Raw genomic sequence first — 20126 nt, forward strand, 5'->3', positions numbered from 1 at the left:
CCCTTGCCTCCACGGCTGACCCTGAGTCTAACTTAGAGAAGGAAATGATCCAGGTTGCAGCTGCTGGGCACTCCCAGCTTCCCCTCCTAACATGCTTCTACAGGCCCTGGGGCGGTGCCCTCTGGCTCCCACCTGGTTACAGGCTCCACCAGCAGGGATCTGCCTTCTTGAGCTGTGACCCCTGCTCCAAACCTCTTGAGGTCCTCCCCTGTACCCCCACCCTTTTCCTGGAGCCTAATCTTGGCTGATATTTGGGTGCTGATGGCTTCCTTCATTGCTCCTCCCAGCAGCGTTTACCAGAGGCCGCCTGGAGAAAGGCTTGCATGACATTTCAGGGCAGCTAGAGGGGATAAGTGTTGGGAGACTGGAGAGGCCTCTAGGACCCCTCCAATCATACCAAATAGCAACCCATATACTCCACCTGCTCAGGGCAGCCAGCCCACCCACCTGCAGGATGTGTTGAGTACCACTGAGCCTGGCTGGACTGGCTGGACTAGGGCTGCCGGAGGTACAGCCCTCCCCTAGGGGCATTGCACAAAGAAATGGTGGGAAGTATGCAAATCGGAGTATGGGCTGGTTTTGAATCATATGCATCAGTTCAAATCTTCTCTCAACCCTCAAGACAATACCGTTCATTCTCTGCACGGCCTCTCCGCTTACCCTAGCACTCTGGGGAAATGAAACTCCTATTTACTCCTTCCACCAAGTCTGATTTCACTGGGGAAGTCACTTTTCCCATTTTATCTGAAAAGGTCTACTACTCCTCAGCCCTGTTTCCCACTGTACTATGAAGACTCCCACCCTTAGGCCCTAGGTTTAGGGTGGGAGCAGAAGAAGCTGCAAGAGAAATCCTCTTACCCCCAGGCAGCTTCCTGACCTGCACTGCTATAAAGCACAAAATGTTCTCACTGAAGCTCCTTTGGGTCAAGACACTGGTGACTTTTAGTAAACTGTAAATCTGTTCCTTGGGAAGGAGGACATACTACTGCCATAACCCATGAAAACCTTCTCATTGAAGCACATAAGAGATTCACTCTGACACTAATGGCCCAGTGTGCAGGTCCATAAATGCTTTATCTGAGGTTCCCAATTCCAGAAACAGTCTGATAATCCAAAGTTTCATAAGCTTGGCATCAAAAGTCATTAGGTGGCAAATATATATGATATAGAATACATCATAGTCTTTATTTCACTTAGTGTGAATTTTCATGTAATGTACGGCAGAAATATTAGTGTGTATGATTGTGAGATGCTGTCCAGAGCTCACTGAAGGTGCCACCTGGTGTATGGTCTTTCTGAAATCAGAAACGTTCTGGACTCTGAACACTTCTGGCCCCATGGGATTCAGATAAGGGATCACAGATCAGGACCTGGGTAGGTTGGGTTTCCGAGGTGGCATCCTGGGGGTTGTGTAGAGAGAACACTGCACCAAGGCCTAGCAAACGGCAGAGCTCCCAGAATGGCCTCTTGATCATGCTCACCAGTGACCCTCACACCACATTCCGCAGGAGGCAAGTGGGGCAGACAGCAATAGCTGTGCTTTGCAACGAAGGACGCTTGGGGTCCAGAGAGTGAAGCGACTTCCCCATGGTCACTTAACTTGCAAGTAGTAGAGCCCAGGCTCAAACCTAATCTCCTAAACAAAATATTGACACGTGGCTAAGGGCCAGTCCTGAGGCCAGAGATGCAGAAAGTGACACTTTGCATCCTAGCATCCTGAGAGGTGCCTAGCCTTTCTCTGACCACGCCTTCATGTGACCTAGATGTCCGGGGATACCAGCAGGCTGATCATATTAAGGACTTGAAATAACGCAACCAGCCAGCAATACTTATACTTCTCTCGTGTTCCTCTTTCTATTATTGTCCCTGAAAATGATAGAACACATAATGCTATGTGCCAGGCATTGTTCTAGGCATCTTACATGTATTAGCTCATGTAATCCTCACAACAGAACCCTGTTAAGTAGGTGCTTTGAATATCCCCCCTCCCAATTTTAGAGGTGAGGAGATGAGGCACAGAGAGGTTAAGCAACTTGCCCAGGACCACACAGCTGGTAGAAGTAGCAGAGCTGGGGCATAAACTCAGGCGGTCTGACTGCTAAGTCCATGTTCTGAAGAGTCACAAAGCGGCTCTGCAGTCATCAGGTGGAAAAGAAAACTGGGGAAGAATCCAGTTCCCTTGCAGACCCCTGAGTCACCCTTTGCCAGGGACCCCCAGCTCCTTAGCAAAGCCCTTTCCCTGCTCTGCTTGAGCTCTAGTGCCCCAAACCCTCAGGGAGGCAGCCCCTCCTGCCAATTCCTGTCTATAGGACAAGCCATTCCCATCCCTCCCATTCCACTCACCTTAAAACCCATTGGGCGGAGCTTACATGCTATTTCTGCATCATGCAGTGCGTCCTCATGAGACTCCAAGGTGAAATAAATTTGAGACCGGTTGCTATAAAGCAAGTGGTCATTTGGAGCTGCCAGAATGAGGGGGAAAAAAAAAAGCTCTCATTAATGGTCTCAACGCAAAAACATAAGTCCTGTATGAGAACGGATCTTGAGCAAATGGCAAGTTATCTAGGATTTTTCTACTGGGGATCCAAAGGGTTAGGCTCCATTTCCAGCCCTGATATCGCCCTGCCTGCCACCACCCCCCAACCCCCGCCACTCTGGGTCTGAGCTTCCCCAACTATAAAGAAGTATTTTTTTAAGTTTGTTTATTTTTATTTATTTTTTATTTTTTGACAGAGAAAGGAGAGCAGAGGGAGAGGGAGAGAGAGAATCCCAAGCAGGCTCCACGCCCAGGGCTCCATCTTACAACCCTGAGATCATGACCTGAGCTGAAATCAGGAATCTGACGCTTAACCAATTGAGCCATCCAGGCGCCCCATAAAGAACTAATTTTTTCTCCTTTCTCAAGCAGTTCCTTAGAGGGCCTGTGGGGTCAGTGGTGCATTAGCCGCTCTGACATATAGGAAACCCTTGGCCCCCTACTTCGAGGCTATGCGTGGCTACCAACTGGCAGCCTGGCTTCTGAGTGAGGTATCACCCACAAGGAAACAGGCCAGGGAGGAGGGAAAGGGAGGTGGCCAGATGTGACCCCCATCCTGCCCACCAGGAAGACAAGTCCAGGATAGTCTTCTCATGACATTAGCAACACCTCTGTCTACAAAGCCCAGGCCTATGAAGTTTCTCTGAATGCACCTGCAAGGCTCCATCCTCTCATTAGATGGCCAAATGTGAATGAACCTAAACAAGGCTGCTGGGAATGAAGTGAGCTCGGCTCTCACTAACACTTTGAATCACTAGGTGCCAGGGCTGGACCGGCCTTTAGAGATCACCTGGCTCAATCAATCCATTCTTCAGATGAGGAAAATCAAGCCCAGGGAGCAGATGGCATCTGCTCCAAGTCCTAGAGCTAGCTGGTCAGCCTTTGAAGCTTTGAAGCTGGGGCGGGGGAGATGTTCCTTTTTCTGAAGGGTGTGCACTACATAGAATAATAAGGGGACACTGGCCATCTTCCAGCACAGAGATACTCGCCTGCTGGGGAGGCCCCGTACCTCTTAAGAAGGTAAGTCTGTCATGATTTTTTTTTTCACCCTGACCGCTCAGATTAACAAAAATGAAGGAAGAAACTCCCAGGGGAAAAGCGGTGGCAGCAACAAAGGGGGAGGAAGACAGCGGGAAGGGGCTTTCCTGGCCCTTGAGGTATGGCTGAAAGGAATGGAACCTCCCTTGGAGATCTGGGTTTAAGTGACCTCCATTGTCTCCAGGTTGCCCCGCTCCTGCCCGGGGACCGGGGTCCAGCTGCGGCTGCTGGAACACGCTTCGTGGGGTTTTTCCCCAAGGCTGTGCAGAGGACTTACTTGGGTGCCCATTACTTGCTCTCCAGACGTTAGCAGAGTTTACAGTGTATGCTATCCCTTTTGTTCTGCAGCACTTGCCAGCCCGGTGCCGGCTCACAGTGTGCCTTGCCTGCGCACAGGATGTGCGTGGGGGGAGGGGTCCTCCTCTACCTCGCACTGCAACCTTGCACCGCCAGCCCGCGCTCCTCCCCCTCCGCTACCTGTTGCAAATTCGGGTAAGCAAGTCAACACGTGGAGCCTCGAGCCCACCCCCTCCTCCGACCCGTCGGAGTCGGGCTCAGGACACCCTGGGATCCCCAGAGCCCCCGCCTGCCCGGCGCTGCCGCCTCCTCCCCGGCACGCTCCGCCAGACGCCGCGCCCCGCCGGCCGAGCTCCCGGCGGCTGGCCCGAGCTGGGCACTACCGGCCCGCGGCTCCGCTGCCACTTCCTGGGTCGGGACGCGGAGGGTCGGCGGGGGCCGCTCCTCGAGGGAGCTCTGGCGCCCCGGTGCGGCCAGAGCCCTGGGGCTGCCCACGTTTGCCCTTGAGGCTGCCAAGCCCACCCGTCCTTCCTCCCGCAGCGCGGCAGCTGGGCGGGGCCCGAGGCGTGCCCCCCTCCGTAGCCAACCCGCCGTCCCCGGGGATCCCCGAGCAGTTGCGCCGCCCGGTCGCCCGCCGGGCTGGCGGGGTAGGGGTTCGAGGAGAGGGCGCAGGCTGCGGGCGGGGTGGGGGGGGGCATCTATTTCAGCCGAGGATCGTGTGATAGGAAGCGGTGACAATGAGTCACAGGGCAGCGGGGGGCGAACGCTCCCCTCCCCCCCCCTCCGCACACGCTCGCGGGATGGTTTCCGAGGCGAGCGTGGCCCACTTCGGTTACCTCAGCCGTTACACAATCCCGCCCGCGCGGAGGAGGGGCCGCCCGGCCCGGGCCGCTCGCGGCCCTTATGCAACCAGTGCTCTCCTGACCTAATTCCACGCCGGACCCACCCCACCGGGAGCCGCGGCCCCGGAAGGGCCGACTCCCGCCGCGGCGGCGGCCCCGGGCCGGGCGCGAGCGGCAGACGCCCGCGCCGACCGAACGTCGCTGCCCGGCGGGAGCCCGGCGGCCCCGGCGCAGGTGCGGGCAGGGTGCGAAGTTCCTCCGCCCGCCGGCAAGGTGCAGGCAGGTGCGAGAGGAGCTCCGGAGGGAGCGCGGAGGCCGAGGGCGGAGGGACAAGGGGCCGCGCGACCCCGCGCAAGAGACGGGGCGGGGGGGGGGGGAGACAGAGATGCGAAGGAGACGGAGAAACAGTGACCCAGACAGACGCTGACGGAGGGACTCGGGAATTCAAGCCACGAGGAGACACGGAAAAAGACATAGAGCGACAGAGACAGGCAGGGACACAGAGAAAGGGCGATAAATTGGTAGCGACAGAGACCAAGTCAGAGACCGAACTCCAGACACCCCTCCCCTACTCAGGTCACGGCCCGCCCGCCCTCCCAACGGTCCCCCAACGGTCCCCCAACGGTCCCCCGCGCCCCCCTCGGCCCCGGCCCGCCCCCCAACTCCCCGCCGCGTTCATTCCCCCGGTCGGCCCCGGCCCGGCGACGCGGTGGGCTCACCCAGGCGAACCGCCTCGTTGTACTTGAGCAACGCCGCCTCCACCTGGCGCTCGCGGTACAGCCGGTTGCCCTCGTGCCGGAGTTGCGACGCCCGTGCGGGGCCGGGGAACAACTTGCCCAGGAGGCCGCTGAGCACCACGTTGACCCGCAGCGGCGGCGGCGGCGGCGGCGGCGGCGGGGCCGGCGGCGCGGGCGGCGGCGCGGGCGGCGGCGGCTGCGGCGGGGCCGGCGGCGCGGCCGCCGCCGCCTCCTGCTGCCCGACTCGCCGGACCCCGCGCGCCCTCCCGGCGGCCACCATCAACGCCGAGAGCTTGACCCCGCACAGGGCGCAGCGCCGGTCGGCTGCCCGGCCGCGTTCCAGGCACAGTTTACAGAAGGTGTGGCCGCACGACAAGGACACGGGGTCTGACAGAAACCCATGGCACTTCCGGCACTTGAAGCCGTCCCACACCTCGGTGGCCGTGGCGGCCGTTGGCGCCCCTGCCTCTTCCGCCGCAGCCTCACGCCTCGCCGCACCGCTCCTGTCCGGGGGCGCCGGCGGCAGCGCCTCGCCTGGAGGGACGTTCTGGGCCAGGCAGCGCACCAGTTGTTCCAGCTGCTCGGCCACCAGCTGCTGCCGCTCGGAGAGCTGTCTGTACACCTCGAAGGCTTCCCGGAGACGCCCCCCCGACGCCAGGGCGTCAGCCTTCTGGAGCAGGACTTTGCACTCGGGCGTCGAGGGACTCGGAGGCTGCTCCCCCGGCCCCGGCTCCGGCTCCCGAGTGGCTAAAGGTGCGGAGCCTTCTGTAGCCGCCTCGGGCTGGGGGCCCATGTCGCCGCGGGCCGCGGATGTCGCGGGCTCCGCCAGTTCTAAGTTGGTGCCGCCGAGCTCGGCGGGCAAGCTCAGCATCTGTCCGGTCTGAAGCGAATCGATAGGGAGACAGGCGCGCCGGGAAGAGGCGTCTAGGGGCCAGAGACCCAGAGCAGAGAGCAGCGACTGACGAGAATCCCGACTGCCACGGTCGCCGCGTTGCCGCGCGCCGGTCCCTGCCGCGCCTCCAGGAGCGCGATGCCGGCCGCCCCGCGCCGACTAATAACTGTCCTGTCTCAGCAAAGTGTTATATAAAACAGTACCACGTGACGCGCCGCCACGCCGCTCATTGGCCGGCGGCAGGGAAATTGTTACAAAACCAGTTTTGTAACAGTGTTGCGCTTGCTTCTTTTGGCTTCGCTTTTCTTGGCGTCTTTTTGAGGTTGTTTATGTTTACTCTCCTCCTTATTTCCCCCTCACAATGTGGTTGCTTTTCTGAGGAGAGGGAGGGAAAAAACCCGAAGTCTTCTCCCGGGTTTCTCGGTCACCAAACCCTACCCGATCCCACCTTCAAACCCGCCGGGAGACCGGTCCCCTCGGCACGCCGTTCGCGGGCGGCCCTCCCCCAGCCCGTTCCTCGAGACCCTAAGAGCTCGAGGTGCGCAGCCAGCCAAATCTCTGAGGAGACGCGGAAGGCTCGCCCGCCTAGGGGCTACGGTTGACGTCGGCAGAGGGAAGCGTGTGGGGACGGTCCCCGGGAAGCCCACACCCCCCCCCACTCCAGTTCCGGCCGCGGCTCGCGAGCCCTGGGAGCCCCGTCCCGGCTGCTCACATTCGGGGTCCCTAACCGCCTTCCCTGGGGAGCCCCCCCCCCCGCAAAGATAGTGACTGTAGTCATCCGAGGGCGCTTCTGTGCTGGGAGCCACCCGGAGCAGCGGGCCCGGCGGGCGCATAAGTTGGGTGGCGCTCGCCGAGGGGCGAGGGACCCGTCAGGAAGATGCACTTGCCGGACGGGGCCCAGGGGAGGTGCCTCGCGTGCTCCGCGCCTCACCTCTCTCCCGCCAGCGCCAGAACCTGCGGCGGGCGGGCACGAGGCCCTGGGGGCGCACCAGGGGGGCTGTGGGGGCCACGAGGGGGCGCGGCCACGAGAACTCCGCTCGGATCAGCGGGTCCCCTGGGGGCGTGGGAGAACCGCAGGCGGGACCGGAACCGAGAGCGCCCCTCCGGGGAAAGTCCGCGAGTCCTGGCGCGCTCGAGCGGCGGGCCGAGCTGCGTCCAGGTTCGCTGCTCCGGAGCAGCGCCGCGTTCTCGGCCCCGGCGCGTCGCAGCTGGGGGCTGCGCGGGGGGCTGTGTGCAGGCGGCGGTGCTGGGCTCACGGTAGCTGGGCGGCCTCGAGGGTGCCCCGCTTCCTTCCAGAAGGCCCGTGTCAACTGCTCACGCGATCTCTCTCCACCCCTCGCCCTCAGAAGTTGACGGGAGCCACACGCACAAACGAAGAGGCTTCGAGACCTAAAGGAATAAGGCACAGCCCCCACGGCCATGCTGCTGCGAGCAAGGGCGCGGGGTCTGGGCTTGCCTCTGGCTCCGGGAGCCCCCAGGGCCTGCGGGCTCGGGCTCGGGGCAGTGTCTGGAGCCGCGCGCGGGGGCCCAGCGCCGCCCCAGCGCCTGAAGACCTGCAGTTGGCTCCCGCTGTGGCCATTTCCTAGTTGAGGGACCTTGGGCAAGTGACCTAAACTCTAGGAACCGATGTGTGGGGTTCTGAACACATGTCAGGGATGATCTTAGTCGGGATCAAGTCATGTTTCAGAGCTGGGGACCACAGGCTCCGTCAGGGCTCTATGTCTCTTTAGGGCGTTAATCTCCCCTCGAATCAACACCAAAGCCCCAAAAAACAAGTACACTGTCGTGCAGCAATTTCTAGAGCCTCCCTCTGGTAAGACAGGACTGGGGAATGGGTCAGAGGGGAGAAGGAACGCTGGGACAGCGGGGAGAGAGACCAAGAAAAGAAACCAAGGAGCTCAGGATGTAGCCAGGAAGGCATAAGGCGCTCATAGGAAAACTTGCCTTGTAGCCCTAGCTTTGCCATGACTTGCTATGAGACCCTAAGCAAGTTCTCCACTCAGGCCTTAGTTTCTCCGGATCTCGAAGGTTCTCTCCAGCCCTCGCCTTCAGTGGCTTCTATCCTAAGACTGAATTTCATGAGAACCAACTCAACTACTTAAGTACAAGACTAGTCCAGATGCTGGGGGTGGCGGTGGCTTGGACAAGGGAGTGAAGTCAGCAGTAGTAGAAGGACAGGGACAGCTAGACTGCTGTCCTCTTCATCAGGGTCAGGACTGAGCTAGATTTTAAAGAGAGAGAAGTCAGGGGACTGGCCAAGAGGGGAGGACATGGCCATGCCAGGCAGCGGAGGAGGGAAGCCCCTTTCACCCTTCAAATAGCCCTGCTGTTGAATGGGCTCGGTCTTAGTCCATTCAGGTGGCCATAATAAAATACTATAGACTGGGTGGCTTATAAGAAACAGAAATTTATTTATCACACTTCTGGAGACTGAACAAGATTGAGATCAAGACTCCTGCAGATCTGGTGTCTGGTGAGGGCCCACTTCCTGGTTCATAGGCAGCCATCTTCCGGCTGTGTCCTCAAATGGTGGAAGGTGAGTGATCTCTCCAGCATCTCTTTTAAAAGGGCACTAATTCCATTCATGAGAGTGAGAGCCCTTTTGATTTAATCACCTCCCAAGGGCCCCACCTCCAAATACCATCACATTAGGGATTAGTTTTCAACAAATAAATGGGGGGGGGGTGACACAAACCTTCAGTCTATAGCAGGGTCCCCAATATTAATTATTTTTCTGCCCCTTCTGACACCTATAAGGAGGGACAGTCTGTAGGTAATGGGCAGGTAATGAGAGGTAATGAAAGGGCCATGAGATGGATAATGATGAAAACTTAATTCAAGATCCTCATCCCTTTGACAAGTTTTAAAAAAGATGTTGGTTACTGCCAGTTGTCTTCCGGATGCAGTTCTGAGATGTGCCTTGCTCCCTGGACCACCTTGATGGGTAAACATCCTCTGGGTTGGTTTCCCTCCCTTGCCCATCGGGGTTGGAGGGGGCAAGGAGAAGGCCAAGGCAAGTCAGGAAGTAGGTTTCAGTCCTGCAGGCATGGAGTAGAGATGCTCTCACCAGGTAGCCCCCTTTGGCATCTCTGTGTGCCCAAAGCTGACCGTGAATTTGGCCAGGAATGTTAATAGCTGCCAGGGTGATGCAGGGTGCACTGGTACCGAAAACAGGCAGCACCATGTACTCATTTCCAGACAGACTTCATCAGAGTTTTCCATTGTCTTTGCATATCAGGACTGCCTGTAGAATAACACCAAATGGGCTTCTATGGAATTCTGGAAAACATTACCACAGTGGCTTTCTTCCCTTCTTTATTTAAAGTAAACAAACATTACCTCGATATACATTTGTGGACCAACTCAAAAGTCTCCTACTCAAAACTTCCTCCGGAACCTCTGAGCTCACTAATAGGAGCTCCCTACAAAGGAGGGGAGGGGAGAGATGGACAACACTCTTTCAGATGCAAATATTCCCTTCGGAGTGCCTGGTGCTTCAAACCTCCCTTTAATTTGCTAGGATCCCCCTTGTGGCTAAGGTTGACCATGGGGCGGGCAGGAAGAGCAAGGGTTGATCTGCACTTCCTTTTCCAGTGACTACATTAAGTTTTCCGACTGCGCGCTGAGGAACCTCTCTGGGGCCCAGAGGAGACAGCTGGTGGGGCTCTACCCTAGCTCCCTTCAAGGGCAGCACTGCATCTGTTGGTCTGTCTGTTTCATGGTGAGCTTGGGGGTACAATCTCACTGAAGAAAGGCTTTCCCTTCATTAAAAATAAAAAGTCTGACAAGACGAAATCAGAGAGGGAGACAAACCATAAGAGACTCTTAATCATAGACAAACTGAGGGTTGCCGGAGGGAAGGGGAGGGATGGGGGAGTGGGGGGCTGGGGTAACTGGGTGATGGGCATTAAGGAGGGCACGAGATGTAATGAGCACTGGGTGTGATATGCAACTGATGAATCATTGACCTCTATCTAATAGTACAGAAATAATACACCATATGTTAATTGAATTTAAATAAAAATAAATAAAATAAAAAGTTTGCAAACCATGGCAATTTTCACCTATTTTCACATATTTGTTGAGCATCTTCTATAGGCCAGGCACTGTGGTAGGTACTGAAGATACAGCATAGCAGCACTTGGCTCCCAGGTGCTCCCTTTACAAATGTTTGCACATACTCTTCCCACACATTCTCATCCCAGCTTCCTAGACAGAGTATAAGTTCCATGAGGGCAAGACTAGTGTCTTGTGTCTTTCATCTCCTCCTCAAAGGACAGGGTTTGTTTTTGATTTGGTTTTGTTTTAGAGAGGGAAGGGGGAGGGGCAGAGGGAGAGAATCCTCAGGCTGACTCCCCGCTGAGTGTGGAGCCTGACACAGGGCACCATCCCAGGACCCTGAGATCAGGACCTGAGCCGAAATCAGGAGTCGGACGCTTAACCCACTGAGCTACCCAGGTGCCCCTCAAAGGACAGAATTTGAACAGATCTTACTGAACACGGCAGTGGACATTTTGGCTCTGGATGGGAGAGTGCAGGGGACAAGAGGACATCCGGCTAGAAAGTCACACCTTTGCCCTGGGTCATTCACAGAGGAGAAAGTGAACATGCAGATAATTAAGCATCGACAGTCCTGTGCTCACGCTGGCAACACATATACTAAAACTGGAAGGAGCCGACAGTCCCATACAACCCTGCGCGTGCGTGCGCGCGCACACACACACGCACACGCACACACATGCACACACGCTCACACACACACACACACTATGTACAGAAGCTTGGCCAAAGCACTTATTTACTGTTTACGTGAGTTTCTCATTTTATAAACTGGGGGTGACCCATCAATTATGTAGTCTTGGGGCACCTGGGTGGCTCAGATGGTTAAGCGTCTGCCTTTAGCTCAGGTCCCGATCCCAGGGTCCTGGGATCGAGTCCCACATTGGGCTCCCTGCTCTGCGGGGAGCCTGCTTCTCCCTCTGCCTGCCGCTCCCCCTGCTTTTGCTCTCTCTCTCTGTCAAATAAATAAATAAAATCTTTAAAAAAATTATGCAGCCTTCATGGGGGGGGAGGAAAGACATCATGGGCGTTAAAGGCACTGACGTGAAAAAGGCTGCCCCTCGCTATCTAGAGTAGCCAAAAGCCAGAGCTAAAAACTACAAGTGTGAAAACTTCACAGATCAGCCCTGGTTTCACAGATCAGGGAACTGAGGGCTAGCGAAAGCTGGTGATTTGCTGTGGGAATCCGTGACACAGCCTCCTGTCTCTGTTTAACGTTCTTTCCGTGTGAGCAGAAAGCTTCCAAAGGACACAGACCATCTCCCCAAGTAAGTCGGAAGTTATTTCAGGTTTCTTACACAATTTGCAATTCGACAAATGTTTATTGAAAATATACTACGTGCTAACAGACTGGCATTTGTGGGCAAGAATAGAAGGATATGCCACTGTTCTTAACCTCCAGTAGCTAACTGAGGAAATAAGAGGCAAAGATTTGAAATAGTTAAGTAAAAATAACAGGCAATATGTGGGAAGTGCCAAAATTGGGGGAACAGCGAGTCCAAGCGAGAGCGCAAAGGAGACAGACGGCTGCTTTCCATCTCATAGCGAGGGTGCCTTTAAGCCAAGCTGGAGAGGATTTAGCTAGGAAAGTTGAAACCACCTCACTTCTCAACCCGAGGGGGTTCCCTTCACATCAGGGGCCACCTGGCTGGGAAAAAAGGAGAAATTCAAGGAAGCTGGGTTGGTCAAGGCCCAGGGATTTCTAATTTTAAAGGCTACCCATGTGATTATAATACTCAGCCAGGTTTGGCGTTTACCCACGTAAAGGATAATGCAGAAGAGATTGGCTAAGTGCACCCCAATCCTTCTCTCCCTAGCCCATCCTCAGTTTCTCTGGGGGAGGTGGGTATCAATAATTCTTGTCTACTTCTTACTGAAGGGAAAACTGAGGGTCCAGAGACCTTCTTTCCCCCCACCCCCGCCAGAGACTTTCAGTGATGTGGTCAAGGTCCTTCAGCAAGTAGTGTGATCTCTGGTTTCCTGCCAACCAAGAGAAATAGAAAGATCAGAAGCTCTCCTCAAGGAAGATTTTGCTTCATTTCTCTGCAAGACAAATCAAACCCACTTGGTTGGCCAGAGTTGGCTGCCCAGAGGACAAAAAGGAGCAAGTCTCTGGAACTGCCAGGTGTGTGGGACAGAGCCCAGCGCAAGGTTAGAGGCTGGGAGCTCCGAGTTCTAATTCTGCTGTGAGACTCAACCCAAGCCACTTCCCCTCTCTCTTTGTGTGTCCTTTACCTATTAATAACGATGCCCAATGTCACTGTTGGGATTAGCTACCAGTGAGGGCAAATGCACAGTGCAGTTCGTCCCGATGCGATTCCTGGGAACAGAAGGAATCCACAGCCACCTGCCGACTTTGTGAGTAAAGTATGTACTGACTGCCTTCGGAGTAGAGTCGCTTTCTTCCCAGGAGAGTGAGCTAAAGGCCCCGGAGCTGGGCCCTGCCCTCTGCAGGAGTACTGGCCACTGTGGAGGCCCTAGAGATCCTGGCAGAGAGCAGTCTGGTCCTAGGAGGAAAAAGAAATAAAAGGCAGGTTATCTGGAGGGAAAACAGCAAACATCCATCAGAAGGAAATTACCCGAAAGCTTTGGCAGGCCTGGGAATGGTTAAGATCTTTCATAAGTTGTGGCAAAATATATAAAACATAAAATTGACCATTTTAACCATTTTGAGTGTACAGTCTGGTGGTATTAAGTACTTTCACATCATTATGCAACCAGTACCACCACCCACCTCCAGAACGTTCTTCATCTTGCAAAACCAAAACTCTGTACCCGTTAAACGGCAACTCTCCGTACCCGCCTGTCCCCAGCCCCTGGCAACCACTATTCTGCTTTCTGTCTCTGTGAATCTGACAACTCTAGGTACTTCAAATAAGTGGGACCATATAGTATTTGTCTTTTTGTGGCTGGCTTACTTCACTCAGTATAATGTCCTCAATTTCATTTATGTTGTAGCATGTATCAGACTTTCTTTGCTTTTGGGGCACCTGGGTGGCTCAGTCGTTAAGCGTCTGCCTTCGGCTCAGATCATGATCCCAGGGTCCTGGGATCGAGCCCCGCATCGGGCTCCCTGCTCAGCGTGAAGCCTGCTTCTCCCTCTCCCTCTCCCCCTGCTTGTGTTCCCTCTCTCACTGTATCACTCTCTGTGAAATAAATAAAAATCTTTAAAAAAATTTATTTGCTTTTAAAGGCTGTGCAATATTCCCCTGTATGTACATACATCTTGCTTTCTTGCTCGTTCATTCATCAGTCAATGGACATTTGGGTTGCTTCCACCTTTTGACTATTGCAAATAATACCATTATAAACATGAGTATACAAAGCTCTCTTCTAGACCCTGCTACCACTTCTTTGGGATCTATACCCAGAAGTAGAACTGTGGGATTATATGGTGACTGGCTGGCAATTCTCTTTGTAACTTGAGGAACTACTATATTGTTTTCCACAGTAGCTGCACCATTTTACATTTTCCTACCAGCAATTCATAAGGGTTCCAATTGCTCCATAGCCTTGTCAACACTTGTTATTTTCTGTTGTTTTCTTTTCACAAGAGCCATCCTAATGGGCGTGAGGTGACATCTCATTGTGGTTTTGATTTGCATTGCCCTGATAAGGAGTGATTTGAGCATTTTTTTTTCCATTCGCTTACTGGCTATTTGTATGTCTTCTTTGGAGAAATGTCTATTCAAGTCCTTCGCCCATTTTTTTGGATCAGTTGTTTGTTGTTTTGTTGTTGAGTTTTAAGAGTTCTCTCTATATTCTGGGTATTAATACTTTATCAGACACGTGACTTGCAAGTTTTTTCTCCCATTTCTCCCATTTCTCCCATTCTGCTGGTTGCTTTTCGCTGCTGATAGTGTCCTTATCTGAAAACCTTGGGAGAACTGGGAGATGTCAGAATTCAGGGTTTTTAAAAAAGATTTTATTTATTTGAGAGAGAGAGAAGAAGAGAGAGAGAACACAGAGGAAGAGTGAGAGAGGGAGAAGCAGACTCCCCACTAAGCAGAGAGCCAGACTTGGGGCTCGATCCCAGGACCCCTGGGATCATGGCCTGAGCCAAAGGCAGATGCTTAACTGACTGAGCCACCCAGGCGCCCCTAGAATTCAGGTTTGGATCTTGAAGAATCTGGATTCAAAATCGAGCTATTTGATGTTGTGCAAGCTACTTAACCTCTTTGAGCCTGCCTTAGTTCTTCCATCTGAAAAATGGGGATGATTCTTATCATAGAGAACCTAGCTCATAAGATTACTATGATGATGCGTAAACGATATCATATGTCTCAAATCTTATCACTGAACCTAGCCCAGGCTAAATACTCAGTAAGTGGTAGCCTTTATTAGTACTGGGTTTAAGAAGGAACCAGAATGGTGTAATTGAAATGTGATATTCGTTATTATCAAATGGGTGAGCAGGCCAACAATATTAAATAACCAACCCGAACATGGTAATATTACATAATACTTAACACTTGTGTAGCAAGTTGCAATTTACAAGGCATTTAAACATTCATCATTCATTCAACAGGCTCCGCTGGAAAATAATGATGAGTAAGGCAGTCCTGCAGAACTGAGTGGGAGAGACTACCATGGGAAAGGCAGTCTTAATCAGGAGATGAGGGCTAAGAAGACAGAAGCAGAGGGTGCTGACGGGAGGCACAGAGGAGGAGAATTCAGATCAGGGGATGGCTTCTCAGCTGGGTAATATGGACCCAGAATTCTGCAGGATTACGGGGCTAGGGGGAGGAAAGGTGTGCTGGAAGGGGCTGAGCTTTCAAGATAGAGGAAAGAGCCACTGCAAACCCTGGAGGTAAGGGAGGCTGGCTGGCCGGCTAGGGAACCGCTACTGGTATATCATGGCTAGAGCCTAGAATTTAGCGAGAGGAGCAGTGTGAGATGAGTCTAGAGAGGCAGGCAGGTGCCCAGCCATGAAGGGCTGTGTAGACCAGGGTAAGGACTTGTGATTTTATCCTGAGAGGAAGAAGATGCTGTTGAAGGGTTTAAAGCAGATTCATGATGTGATTGGCTTTGCTGTTTAGAAAGATCTTTGGCTGCAATGTGGAGAGAGCAAAATGACAAAGCGCAGCCCGGGGGAGACCAGGTAGAACTAAAGGAAGCACAATGAGACTAGGGAGAAATGAGGGTTCAAGAGACATTTAGGATAAAATGGAGCAGATGTGGGGACCAATTAGATGACCTTAGTTCACTCTTGGGAACAATTTAGATATTAGCATCATTCTTTCACTTAAGATGAGTAATAGAGGAGGCACCTGGGTGGCTCAGTCCTTAAGCGTCTGCCTTCGGCTCAGGTCATGATCCCGGGGTCCTGGGATCGAGCCCCGTATCGGGCTCCCTGCTCAGCAGGGAGTCTGCTTCTCCCTCTCCCACTCCCCCTGCTTGTATTCCCTCTCTCACCGTCTCTCTCTCTCTCTCTCTCTCTGTCAAATAAATAAATTTAAAAAAAAAGAGTGTTAAAGATGAGTAATAGAGGCCGAAGAAGGGTCAGTGATTTTTATGGGGTCCGAGAGCCAGAAGGAATCTGATCAGGACTCTGGCTTTCTACTCTGACATCTCCAGATGAGTTTCTAGATCTTTACTGTAAATGCCTTTTAAGGAATTCAAGTCTTGTTTCCCCATCAACTGCTTTGCAGCATATAATCATTTCAGAGGTACTTTATCTGAGTTTTTAATTGGTTGTCAACGTAGGATGGCTTCACACCCCTGAGCTTTAAGACATTCTTTTCCTTTCTTGCTACTTAGTGTTTAATGGGTAGTCTGGAAGCAAACCCTTCTATCCCAGGGAGGCTCAAATGAAGTTTGGGGCTCAGAAAGAATGAGCCTAAGTCCTAGGCTTGGCCACTAATTAGCTGCGGGATAGAACAAGTCACTTTCTATAAACTCCTATCTGAAAACCCTGGGGACTAGAACATATGAATGCATACTCACTCAAAGTCAATAACTTTATGAGTCTCTTCTAAAGTAAGTATGCCTTTAAATTGTGAATAAACACTCCCTCCTGAATCTGTTTGGTAAGTTGGGTTTCTGACTCCATAATATGCTCATAGTCATTACGTATTTTCCCTGAAACTCTACTGTCTGCTCACCAGGGAGTATGTCTCTGCTCTGTAATTGCTGAGAGGAGTGTTATCAGACTTAACTGTCAACCAAGATGCACAGGTTTGTTTGCATTTTGCTCAGGCACCTGTACTGCTAAGGCTCACTTTTTTGGGGCGGGTTTGGGGGGAAGAGTACAATTCTCTAAATTATAAAACCAGAAGGGAGAGAAAACATGAATGAAGAAGGTGAATTCACACTTTATGGAAAACCCACCACCTGATCTGCCTATTGTGAGGCATTGATAAGATGATGGAGAAGTGTCTCTGTGAATGGCAAGGCCCCGCACAAGCGGAGGGTGATATGTACTATTCTTGCTTCAGACCCCACGAGCTAGGTGAGCCTGGGAGGGAAGAAGAGCCTTCGGCGGTGCCACCTCACCCAGGACCAGGAAGGATGGAGAGCTGACGATCCACCCCACTCCCAGGGGCTGGGCTCCAGTCCCCGGCCTGTGCGGTGACCCTCCTGGGTCGGGGGAGGCAAGGTCCAGTCCCGAGAGGCCGGCCCTCCTGAAGGTCCCCTTGTCTCCCCTGGCTTCCGCCAGCAGCAGGAGGGGGGACTGGGCTCCAGGTCCTTTACCCGAGGGCTTTAGGCTCCTGCAGGGGGACGTGCTGTCCCCCGTGTGGGACAGCACCCACAGCCCAGTCTGGCTGTGACACAGCAGGACTAGCAGGCCGGGGTCAGGCCGAGTCAGTGTCTGTGCGGGGCCGGGGCAGGCTCTCACCTGGAGGCTGCAGGCATCCCAGCACCTCAAGCATTGCTGGGGGCTACAGGAGCAGAGACCTCACGGGAGGCCTCAGAGAGGATCCTGAGACAAAGACGGAGAGGGGCTAAGGCCCCTGGTAGACAGTCAAGCCCTAGGTGGGTAGAAGCGAAACGTCCTTGATGAGGACAGTGATTATAAAGCTCTTGGTATTCAGTCAACAAACGTTTGTCCAACACCCCCCACCCACCCCGGGCAAAGACACCATGACTGTTACAAGCTCGAAGGCAGGGACATCCCCCCCTCGATGGCCTGTGCTCACAGGGGAGGTAAACACGGTTCACATAGGTCACTGTCATTCAGGAGAGGTTGTGGGGGTGGGGCGGGGAGCAGATACAGGAAAGGAGGCTCCTGGAGGTGGTGACTTTTGGCCCCGGGCTGTAAAGGAGAGCTCGGAATGGGTCTTTGGGGAGTGGCCCTTGCCATGCCTGACATTGAAGAGAAACCTCTCCAAGCTGTTGTGGCCTTGAGTCCTTCCCCCTGTCCTACTCTGACTCTGGAGACAGGTCTGCAAAGCGGAAGGACTTGACTGCTTCTGCTGACCAACAGGAGGAATCAGGCAGGGAAAGAGAGCATCTTTCCCTAAAGAAATCTGTCATCATGCAAGTGTCTTCCTCTCTAGACCATGAACTAGGGCAAGCACAAGTCTTGGGCACCTGTGAATTCCCAACCACTAGCACAGTTCCCAGTATACAGTAGGTGTTCAAGACATGTTCAGTGAAGGATTGAATGACTAGGATCTGAAATATTTGTCCTGTAACGTCAAGTAGACAGCCCAGCTTTTCGTGACCTGGGAAGACACTTGTTTTCCTAGAAAAAACTGTCTGCCTGGGAGCATTCGATTTTGCAGTAGGCAAAGGAGCTGCCTTATTAGTCGTCCGGCTCATCCCAGGACTCCAATCAAATCCCCCAGCTCTGTCCTATGGCCAGCACAATATCTCTGCGCTCTTTCCCACCCCAAGACTCCGGCTTTTCCTGCAGCCGAGGAACCTCTGAGGTCTTGTGTGCATTTTAACACATGCCCTGTGGAGACAATGTCCTGCCCTCAGTGCCCCAACCCAGTCAGAGGATGCTGCCTATCTTTTGAAACCCCAATTCTTCCTCCCCTTGGAAACCTTTCCTGAGAAAAGCCCACACACCATGACCCCTCCTGCTGAGCGAGACATTCATTATATTACAGGTGATCATGCTTGAGTCACAGAGATGTTTCATGTACCGCCTTTTCTCTCAAATAAACGGGGAGCCCCTTATTGCCAGAGATGATGGCACCGCTTCTCTGTCCCCAGGAATGTCTCTCAAATAAGCACTGTACCTAGGTGTGCAATATATGCTTGCTGATCGAGGGGAAGGCAGAGAGCTGATCTGGGCCTTTCGGGGATCCTTGAGTCACAGACATTTGCTTTGTCTATGACTGGTTACTTAACCTTCTGCCATCAAGTTGCCCCAGAAGCTGGACAGACAAGAAACGATGCTGTGTCGACTTCGGATTGGGTATCAGGACGTCTTGGTGTGGTCCTGACTCTGTCACTAACTAATACGAATTTTGGCAAGCCAGTTAGCTGATTTTGGCCTCAGTTTCCCCAATTAAAAAATAGGGAGACTGTTACTTCTGGCTAAGGATTTGTATTTACGCCACGCCCCCCCCACATGAAACAACAACAAAAAAAAAAAAGAAAGAAAGAAAGAAAGAAAGAAAGAAAGAAAGAAAGAAAAGAAAAGAACAATATGAAACAACAGTTTTCAAGACACTAGGTATTAAGCAACAAAGGACAGTGATCCCAGAGAGAAAACAAACAAGATGAGCCCTATGAATGCCTCAACTTCTTAAAAAATAGCTTTGTTGAGATGTAATTCACACACCATGCAATTTAAAGTATACAATTCAATGGTTTTTAGCATATTGACAGACACATGCAACCAATTTTAGAACATTTTCATCACCTCAAAAAGACAGCCCATATCCTTTAGCTATCTATTCCCTATTCCCAGCCCTTAAACAACCACTAATCTACTTTCTGTCTATAGATTTCCCTATTCTGGACATTTAAAATAAGTGGGATCATATAATATGTGGTCTTTTGTAATTGGCTTCTTTCACTCAGTGTAATATTTTCAAGATTCATCCATGTTGTAGCGTGTGTCAGTGTATACGTCATTTTTATGACCAAATAATATTCCATTCTATGGATATAGCACATTTTATTTCTACATTCTTCAGTTGATGGACATTTGGGTTGTTTTCACCTTTTGGTCATTATGAATAATGCTGCTAAGTACAAGCTGTTTTGTGGAAATATATTTTCCTTTCTATACCTTGGAAGAGAATTGCTGGTTCATATGGTAACTCTATGTTTAAACTTTTCAGGAACTACCAGACTGTTTTTCAAAGTGGCTGCATCATTTTTAAATATCCGCCAACAATGTACAAGAGTTCCGATTTCTCCATATCCTTGCCAATACTTATTATCTGACTTTTTTTTATTATAGCCATTCTAGTTGGTATAAAGTGGCATGAAGTTCATTGTGGTTTTGATTTGCATTTTTCTGATGACATCGAGCAAGTTTTCACGTGCTTATTGGCCATTTGTATCTCTTCCCTGGGGAAATCTCTCTTTCTTTCCTTTGCCCACCTTTTAATTGGGTTATTTATATTTTTATTGAGTTGTAAGAATTCTCTATATAGTTTAGATACAACTCCCTTATAAGATTAATGACTTGCAAATATTTTTTCCCATTCTGTGGGTTGTCTTTGTGCTTTGATGAGTGTTCTCTGAAGCACGAAAGTATTTAATTTTGATGAGGTCCGATTTATTTTTGCCTTTTGTTGCTTACATTTTTGGTGTAATAA

General features: G+C 52.2%; 1 protein-coding gene across 1 annotated transcript in view; it reads right to left on the reverse strand.

The window, feature by feature from the left end:
- The window catches only part of LONRF3 (LON peptidase N-terminal domain and ring finger 3), a 137019-nt gene that overhangs the window by 32644 nt on the left and 84249 nt on the right, over positions 1 to 20126 (reverse strand). The window contains exons 5-8 of the mRNA XM_088028536.1: positions 7274 to 7731; positions 6791 to 6900; positions 5433 to 6501; positions 2344 to 2462 (exon numbers count right to left, since the gene is read on the reverse strand). Coding sequence (XP_087884662.1) covers positions 2344 to 2462; positions 5433 to 6501; positions 6791 to 6900; positions 7274 to 7731 — 1756 coding nt within the window. The remainder of the gene's footprint in view (positions 1 to 2343; positions 2463 to 5432; positions 6502 to 6790; positions 6901 to 7273; positions 7732 to 20126) is intronic.

Source organism: Eumetopias jubatus, unplaced genomic scaffold (assembly GCF_037043125.1).
Source record: "Eumetopias jubatus isolate StellerSeaLion01/CBP00866 unplaced genomic scaffold, mEumJub1_p1.0 scaffold_11, whole genome shotgun sequence".
Taxonomy (NCBI): Eukaryota; Metazoa; Chordata; class Mammalia; order Carnivora; family Otariidae; genus Eumetopias; species Eumetopias jubatus.